Raw genomic sequence first — 9,430 nt, forward strand, 5'->3', positions numbered from 1 at the left:
CTATATTGACCTTGCTATTGAATTGTATTGCTTCATGTTGTAAGCGAGCCACAACTACAACACAAATAATTATGTAGTCCATGGATTAATTCTAAATGGGACCATGAAATGACACGAGGTTTCAACTGCAACTATATTGACCTTGTTATTGAATTATATTGCTTCATGTTGTCAATGAGCCACATCTACAACAAATAATTACACCCCAACTAGTAATAAAGTGATGACCCTCGTCCATTTCCAGATATCCATGCTCAAGAACCATTTGACTAAATTTCATCTCTCACAGACAGACAACCCACGCCAATCAAGACCAAGAATTTAATGCAAAAGCAGCTATGATTGAGAGATAATAAAACAAAACTGCGACAGAGCGGTTCATGATCGGTCACTCCTCGACTTTGATCTTCTTTTTTGCCTTCTTCTCTTTCTTCACCTTTTTCGGCTTCGGAGTCAAGGCACCTTCCGACACGATCAAAGACTTGGACGTTTCCTCATCGGATTCATCACCGTCGTCATCATCATCCCTTTTTCTTTTCCTCGGTCCTGGCAGCGTCGAGTCTCTCGCGTCATCGTACATCTTCACTTCGCTTTTGTTAATCCACTTGTCTTGATTTTTGGGTTTCGACTTCGCCAAGCCACTGATTTTGAACTGAGTGCCTTCTTCAAAAGATTTCAGCTTGGCTTCTAACATCGCGCGGCTGTCGATAGCCATTTGCGTCGATGTTTCCTCCGCAAGCGCGTCGTATCTGATCGCGAGCGACGTCTTTGCCGCAAGCATTCGGGATATTTTACCCTTGAATTTCGGATTGGACTGTCCGACCAAGGACGCGTGATAGATGAGACCGTATTTTGGAGTTTCCTTCCTTGTTTTGAGCGCACGGAACAAGGCTTTTTCGGCACCTAGAATTTGCACTGTGGATGCTGGATGTTTGGCAAGATTCATTAGTGACCCGGCGTGAGCGATCAATCTGGCGCCGACCAATTCTCCGACGAGAATAGTCAGATTTGGTGCGATCGCGGTCATGCGATTTTTAAGGTAGTCGTAAAGCTGCGCCCTGTAGTCTGTGATTTCGATTATTTGCTCGCAGAGATGAGATATATTCAACATGTCTTCATCTGAAATTTCGGTACCCATTGATATCTCAGCCATTTCTTTCATCTGTTCCTCGACGTCCTCGGGCAATATGTCGCTTAGATCCAAATCGACAGCGTTAGTTCGAAATCCCATTTTTTTTACCGTTTTGGCATATGCGAGATTGTCGGTGACGATTTTTCCTAATTCCGGGAAGTGCCATCCGTACCATTCTCTACACCTCATAATGTAGTTGTTAAGTTCTTTGTCCAAGTCGTCCAAAAGAGATATTGCTTGGACGATCATCGTATCTACTTTATCGGGACTGAATTTCAATTTGTATCTTGACAAACTGTGGGCAAGGCCTAATGCCATTGCTGTCACGTCAGATTCGGGCAGTCCTGATACCAGGCTGGTCATGTGGGCTCTGATACCTCTCATTAGTTCATGAACGGCAGGGCTATATATACACATCAAGTCCATTTTATCTTGGATCGCATTTCCAAGTTTCGCATCTGCCACAGCAAGCTTTTCATGCGCATCTGACGCAACTACTTTTTTCAGTAATTTCTTCAACGGCTTGCTAAGCTTACCTTCAACCGCTGCTGTAGTTGCGGATAAAGCTTCCGTCGTGTCATCGAATTTCTTGAAAAATTTCAGCTTGATTAGTTTTGATGCGTCTTCCGCGGTTTTGAGAAGCGGTTCAATATCCGAGGCTTCACGGACTTTGGTCTCATCTAACACTTTGAAGACGGCATAGCCGGACGGGGACTCGAAAAGCACCAACATCGCGAACGTGGAAAAGTACTAACGCCACATTAACACGGAAAGAACGGGCGAAGAGCTACTAAGCTGTTAGCTTTCCTTGGAAACCATGCGGCAATAGCTTCCGCACGTGAAAGACACGCTTCGCAGGTTAGCATCATATGGCTCAAACTTAAGTCATTGGAAAATCAATATCGGAGATCAAATACAAAAAAATCATTGCCTTTCTGTTGATATAGACAGACTTGAAATCGTTTTTGTATCATGTAAATCATATGAAGGAAACGTATTTCAATGGTTTATTTTATCGGAATATTAACTCGGCGCAATTTCAATGCATTTTTCTATTCTTACATGGTACTTCCCTTTTGCGTGTATCTATTCCAATATTATACATCATTGATCTATTCGCATGGTCTCTAAAATGTTCACATGTCGCTCAGGACTCTTCGCGGTATCCCATTCTTTATATTTGCGCAGCCTATTTGTGCATGTGCAATCTGTGCATGTCAATAATCGTTGGGTTATAATTTTCATCTCAACAAGTTACACACAATGTACAATGCCCTAAAATACAATGCGATGTAATGAACAGATAAGAGGATATCGAACACGCAGTTGCGATCCATTTTAGACTGACATCCATCACGGCCTAGAGTGCCCGATGGAACTGCTTTTTGGGTGTTGATCTTGTTGAAGCCGTGGCCCTTTTTAGTTCTTTCCATTCCTTGAGAGTGCTTTCTTTCGCCGGGTCTTTTTCTGGGCTTTTTTATCGCTGTAAGAACGGCATATGTATGATTAGAGGTCGACCGATATTGATTTTTACAGGCCGATACCGATATATCGGCTCACTCACAAGGCCGATGCCGATATCATAGGCCGATATTAATATGGAATGAGCAGAGAACAATTTCACCTAAAATATTATATATTAGGCAAGAGGGCACTTGAGAGAGAGAGAGTCTTTATTTTCATCCAACCAAAATACATAACACACGGCAGTGATGGTGGTACAGAAAATATGCTTGCACAGTATTCGGTATTAGATAGGAATGATCGATAAGACCGTGAAGGTCATCTAGTCTGATCACACCAGCATCAAACAGGTACACTTGACTCTAAGCAGTCTGGCTGTAAAAAAGGTTACAGTAGTTAAAAAAATAAAATAGAAGACAAATTAAACGATGGTAGCAAATGATCAATGAAGCAATGTCTGGGCGAGGTAGGGCAACAGTGTTAGTGTAACGACAAGAGGTGATCAAGTAGGGCTTTTTTGAATCTATTATAAGGCAATTCACGGATGTGTGGTGGTAATGCATTCCAGATGATAGGTCCCGAGTAGTCGATAGATCTCTTAGTTAGGTTGCTATTGGGTGGGGGTAAGTAGATGTTTCCTTTAGACGAGGATCTCGTGTAGTGGGAGTGGACATTTTTGGCAGGTATGAAAAAGTCATCAAACACAGGAGGCAAACTATTGGAAAAATATTTGTGAATGACTTTTGATACTTCAAAGCGGTATAGTTTGTCAACTTGCAAAATTCGGTGCTTACGGTAGTAAGGCGATAGTTTGGTACGTAAAGGTACAGATGAGATCAGCCGTATCGCACGGTTGTACATGCCACAGAAAGCTGAACAACAAACGAGAAAATTGAGATTGAAAAGAATTATTGCTTATGCACATTCGATGAAATTTGGAATAACCTAAAAAGCAAAATATGATACAGAATTGCAGATCAGTCCAGAAAAGGTAGATTGTAATGCAGGAAGAATAGTTTATCTGCATGCTCATTGCTCACCCAGCTAAACTCGTCCCCGCAAGGGTAAATCTGTCATATATCACCCTTTGCGTAGTCGATTTCTTGAGATTGAGAACAGGGAGCATTGAATTTCCGAAATATTTTAATATTTTCAAATATAAAATATCGGCCGCGATATCGGCCGATATCGATAATCGGGAAAGCTCTAAATATCGACCTCGATAATCAATCATGTCGATAATCGGTCGACCTCTACTTTTGATACGTCCTTCCTTTTTCGAACTATATTTGTGGGGCAGGATTGTAGCTTGACTTATTTACTATCATTCACAATTCGGTATATTAGCGATTTTTATCAGTTCACCACAAAAATTGCGATACAGTGAACAGATAGGGAGGTGAGGTGGGGTGGCGTGGCATGTCATGGAAGGCGAGATCGATAGGTCAGGCCGTGATCCGGCAATCTTGAGGACTCTTTGACTCGTTCTCATTTTTTCATTTCTCGCAATCATGAGGGATCCGATCCAATGAAATTTCTAATCAGGATATAATTGGTAAGAGAGACGATTGTCGCATGTCCGTTTATCTTATCTTCCTTTACTTTTCATTCAGTGTGCATACCCCCTTTTTACATTGCCTGGGTTATGTGAGTTGCCGATTACTCCACGTTGTTTCGACCATTGAACCTTCTGAACCTTCCTATCTTTTGATTGTATCGCAATCTTGTGGTGTAGTGAAATGATGAAACTGAAGTTTGCTTGAAATCACTATATGATGCGTCGATCACGCCTACTATATTTTCAAAAACACTTTTTGTAACCGACTAGTTGTATGTTTATTATAAAAACCTTGTTCTTCAAATCGATAACCGAATCGACGAGCCATTGCCAAAGAAACTGTTTCTACCGTGAATTATCATCACCGAGTTGTTGACCCCGTTGAAAGTTTAGCGACACTGTTCCGATCAACTTCTGCGATATTCTAGCGTTACCGCTACGCGCTACGTAACTGGAACTTTTCACTTCATGCAATTCGTGGTGGATTTAGTTCATGCGATTCAGTGAAAGATCGTTTATGATATAGGTGAGGTCCTGTCTAAATCGTCAAGCGATCTGGTATTTATTTAACAGTGAAGGAATTAAGGTGCTGTCAAGCTTAAATACAATCCCTGTTTCTTTGTTCCCGTACAGATTTTGAATACGTTTTGTTGTGAAAAATGGCGGCAGCAAACTACTATGAACAAGGCGAAGGCGACGAACAGGAGTATGACGACTATGGTGAGGTGAAAGTCAAGGCAGGAAACGTTCTTCCCGTATGGGGTAATGCACGGACTATGAATATTAACAACCTAATCTTGACAAACATTCAAGCTTCGCCGTATTTTAAAGTTAAGCTGTACGGATTGAAAACGTATCACGAGGTAATTGACGAAATTTATTATAAAATCGATAACTTGGAACCGTGGGAGAGGGGTAGTCGTAAGACCGCGGGACAAACGGGGATGTGTGGCGGAGTTCGAGGCGTTGGCACTGGCGGAATTGTGTCTACGTCCTATTGTATTCTCTATAAGCTTTTCACGTTGAAATTGACACGAAAGCAATTGGTGGGGATGTTGAACCACACAGATTCGCCATATATCCGTGGGTTAGGATTAATGTATATCCGTTACTGCCAGCCCCCGAAAGACTTATTTTCTTGGCTGGAACCGTACCTTGACGATGAAGAAGAAATTGATTGTAAAGCCGGTGGTGGCGCCATGATGACGATCGGTACGATGGCAAGAAATCTTTTGACAAAGTTAGAATGGTTTGATACCTTGTTCCCGAGGATACCGGTGCCGATACAGAAGCAGATCGAAGAAAAACTGAAAGCGCGAATGATGGCTCAAAGATGGGCTTTGAATCAAGGCAAGGAGTATAACGAAGAGGAATCGACCAATTCTAATTCAGAAAGAATGCCGTCGAAAAGCCGCAGCCAAGAGATGGAAAAGAGACGTAGTCACCACAACTCCCGCTCACTAGAAAGGCACTCGAGCCGACATTCGAATGACAGAGACAGGCACCGCAACCACCATAGACACCGCGACGACCGCAAGCATTCGAAAAGAAGCCGTTCCAAAGAGAGGGACCGCCACTCTCACAAAAGAAGTCATCACAGAGATAGAAGGAGTAGATCAAGAGATAAAAGTCGCAGGGATCGAAGGTCGCGGTCCCGTGACAGAGGACATAAAAAGAAACACAAGTCGCATCGGGACAGATCTTGAAGTACATAAAAGGATTGTATGTACAGCCGATAATGATACTTTTCACAGCCTCAGGTGGAAATACATTTATCTCTTTAAACGGAACACGTTAGAGATGTAAATAAGAGCTTTATGCCTACCTAAACTTTGGTTTATGCCTGCATCAAAGACCCTGGACGTGTGATAAACAGCAAATCTTTAAACTGCCCTAGTTTGAATTGTAGTACTTGAAGCAACTGATTACAAATAACAGATGAATTGGGTAATCGCCCATAGAAATTGTAACTCGGTCTCATTATAATATGTTGCGATTGCGTGCTCCTCATTGAATGCGTATTGAGTTGGTTACATTTTCAAACCCGTTTTCCAGTTTGTTGGACTGCAGCCGTCAATGGGGGAATCACGAGGACCGTGTCAAGCTGAAGATATTACATCATACCTTGTAGGACATTGCATTGTTTTGTAGACAATCGATATGTTGAGATTGAGAGCTTTTCGACTCGATGATTGACTAGCTACGGAGTAAATTTTACTACTTTCCATGTTACTATTTTCGGTCACGGTTTGTGTACAGATCCGACAATAGACAGTGGATGTATTTGAACTCGCAAATCTGGCGTCTCGTGTTATTATTTTAATTTGTTATTTAGGTTTATATGTGATAAAACGTTCTTTACAATGGAAGCGATGCGGAAGCTACTTTGTGTACTGACTTGCGCTACTGTCTTCGTTGGAGCCAGCGATTATGATTTGGAAGAACCAAACAAATGTGAAGGTTTGAAAAATTCGAAATGCTTATTTCAAGGATACATTTGAAATTAGGTACGCCTTGCATCGTTGATAAGAAATTGTAAACAAAGTAGTGGGGTATGTTTTTGATTAGGATTGCATATCAATTTTCGGCCGTTGAGCTACAATCAAATGGTATGCAAACAGCTGCTGATTTGGCTTCAACTGTAAAATTTTGGCTCACTTCATTGAATCGTGGATGTACAAAATTTGCAAGGATGCATGTTGATCAGTAACATTGTACTTGTATTTTTTCATATTAAGCTACTCAACTAGATTTTCATTCTTTATCACATCCACTATTTTTTTAGTCAAACTAATACCTTTTTACACTTTCGATTTGAAAAGTAGAATTTAGTTTTTAGTTGAACTATCATATTTTATTCATACTTGTCACAAGAACTGAGTCATATACCTCCTGTATAACGTTACTACAAAGATTGAGCTTCGAATGTAGCTTTCCCCAACTAACTGCTAGAAGTATGCAAAGCCTCGACTCGATCTGCTATTTCAAACTACGTAGGTCAAGTATTTTTCATCCTGGAAGTCACAACGAGTAGTAATTGAAATTCATGGGATCACTTCTGCTGATGTCGCAATGGTGACGACTTAGCTTTGCAATTATTTCAGTGCTGCTTGTTTCCAAGAAGAGTAATTCCAATACGTTTTTAGTGTGTAAATATTTTGTGACCGAACTGCAAGCAAGGCTCGACGAAACTGGGAGGTCAAAGGAAGTTCTTCGCACAGGCCACGGAATGGATCCGAGGAAGAAAAAGCAAATAACGTACGCCACGTCGTAAGTGCCAACCAGCTTCCTTTCGACATTTCTGGCCTTGACACGTTACTGCATCTTCGCTCTACAGCGAATTGCGACTAATCGAAGCTATGGACGGGATATGCGAAAAAATAATGGAGTATAACATCCACAAGGAACGCACCGGCAGCCTACGTTTTGCAAAGGCAGGTTTCCCATCTCGACCCTAACCGAAGACAACTCAGCATGCCTAATGTGGTTTCACAAAGTGACCATAAACGGGTCTTTATTCTCCAGGGCATGAGCGAAACATTCAAAACTCTGCACGGCCTTCGGGATAAAGGAGTCAAGGTAGACCTTGGAATACCGGAAGACATGTGGGACGAGCCGTCTGTTGAAATTACTTTGCTGAAGAAACAGGTTTGGAAGCTGATTAGAATTGGAGATGGATAGGTGGTTTTTTACGGATCCTGTCTTCAATACTAAATTGATTCAATTTTCAATAAAATTTTCTCTTCTATACTTCTATAGCTCCTGTCATCAATATTTTTCTAATACCTCAGCATTGCATTGATGTTTGCTATTAACGAATGTAGGTTCATTCAAAACATCAAAACAAACAAATAGAAAGTCACTTTCGTGCATGATCTACCAATAAACTGAACTGGGCAAAAATATGAATTCATAAACTATTTGAAAACACCTGCCTGTCTGATTAGACTACAAAATCCTGATCCTGTGTAATGTGTATTCCATTCTCTAATGTGAATGTAATACGTTGCTATGTTTCTGTATTTTGTCAGTGCGAAGTTATGTTGGAACGTCACGAAGAGAGCATAGAGGATTGGTATTTCAATCATCAGAAAGACGCTGCTTTGGAAGATTTTCTATGTAGAGATGTCGTACTAAATCCTTCGGATAGAGGTGACTTCTCTATGCATCATACTCATAAAACCTAGCCGTATGCAATGTATCAGATCAAATCTACTCCCTGTTGAAGCTTCATTCTTTTTATCCTCATAATATTCTGTTGCTTCCCCTGATGTCTAACTAATGCAGAACAATCTTCTTATAAGGATGGTCGTTTGTGGTTTATTCTAATCATCTCTACAGCCAGCTCGATATTGGCGTTATTTTGGATGAGAGCCTGGGCATTATCAATGCTGCTTCCTTTAGAATGCCTCAACGAGGAGTGGACGGGCAAGGAGACCAAATACGATTCGTCGGAAGACGAAGCCAAATTAAAAGAGAGGAAGAAGAGGAAAGAAAAGAAAAAAGCACAAAAAGGAGACACTGGAGAACCTGAAGCGAAAAAGAAGGCTAATACCAGAGTTGATTTGTAACTTCTATCTACAATAGGGCTGTTCAAAATGAAAATTTTCTTTACATTTCACTGGCTAAGTGATAAAATTGTTAGGTTGGTTAAAAAAAACGCTGCACACCAAATTTGGATCAATTCCAACTTTCAAAATGAAGTTTTGTAATTTTTTAGTCTACCCCAATTTAAATTTTTCTACAGCAATAATTTCGTCTCTACTGACAGCCTTAACAATTTTTTCATCTACTTTTAAATAATACCAATTGAAATTGAACCAAATTTGGTGTGCAGCGTTTTTTAGCCAACATCACCCAGTGAAATCGGAAGAAAAGGTTTTTTTGAACAACCCTACTGTACAGACAGATGTACTAAGAAGAAAATAGGTCAATCAATAAGTATTTTTCACCGCACATTTTTTATATTTCAATCATTGTACTGTATTTCGTCACATATTGAGTGCAATTCCAACTGTATCAAGTTTATGAATTGGTACCTAGCCGTGAAAATTCAGAATAAAACTTAACAAATATACCATGGCCTGGTATTTCATCATTTTTATTAAAATTTATCCTTGTGAGTGACAACTTATATCATGATTTGGGAAATGGTACATAAGTATAATGGTTATCAGATATCAGAAAATTGGCATTCACCAACTATAACAACGAAGCAAAGTAGTTAATCGAGCAAGGCAGGACGCTGACTAGCAAGCACTCAACTAACCAAGAAT

The 9,430-nt window shown here is 40.5% G+C and overlaps 2 protein-coding genes across 5 annotated transcripts; one reads left to right on the forward strand and one right to left on the reverse strand.

Annotated features, from left to right (window-relative positions):
- Positions 1-307: 307 nt before the first annotated feature.
- LOC145446225 (nucleolar protein 58-like) lies at positions 308-1,978 on the reverse strand. Its single transcript, XM_080324469.1, has one exon. The coding sequence runs from the start codon at positions 1,862-1,864 to the stop codon at positions 389-391; it is 1,476 nt and encodes a 491-aa protein (XP_080180595.1). The 5' UTR covers positions 1,865-1,978; the 3' UTR covers positions 308-388.
- Positions 1,979-4,541: 2,563 nt separating this feature from the next.
- Positions 4,542-9,231, forward strand: LOC145446236 (pre-mRNA-splicing factor 38B-like). 4 transcript variants are annotated; one of them, XM_080324481.1, is made up of 8 exons: positions 5,505-5,914; positions 6,210-6,281; positions 6,490-6,614; positions 7,301-7,424; positions 7,492-7,588; positions 7,680-7,802; positions 8,186-8,306; positions 8,559-9,231. In XM_080324481.1, exons 1-8 carry the CDS (start codon positions 5,643-5,645, stop codon positions 8,723-8,725), a joined length of 1,101 nt encoding a protein of 366 aa, XP_080180607.1. In that variant the 5' UTR covers positions 5,505-5,642; the 3' UTR covers positions 8,726-9,231. The 4 variants fall into 4 exon arrangements, 2 of the variants coding, with proteins under 2 accessions (XP_080180608.1, XP_080180607.1); XR_013917234.1 differs by lacking the exons at positions 7,301-7,424; positions 7,492-7,588; positions 7,680-7,802; positions 8,186-8,306; positions 8,559-9,231 and adding an exon at positions 4,542-4,680 and having other exon boundaries at positions 4,788-5,914; positions 6,490-6,543; XR_013917233.1 differs by lacking the exons at positions 7,301-7,424; positions 7,492-7,588; positions 7,680-7,802; positions 8,186-8,306; positions 8,559-9,231 and adding an exon at positions 4,542-4,680 and having other exon boundaries at positions 4,788-6,281; positions 6,490-6,567.
- The last annotated feature ends 199 nt before the right edge of the window (positions 9,232-9,430 follow it).

This window comes from Botryllus schlosseri, chromosome 9, assembly GCF_051294905.1.
Source record: "Botryllus schlosseri isolate E-star chromosome 9, Bs_hap1, whole genome shotgun sequence".
Taxonomy (NCBI): domain Eukaryota; kingdom Metazoa; phylum Chordata; class Ascidiacea; order Stolidobranchia; family Styelidae; genus Botryllus; species Botryllus schlosseri.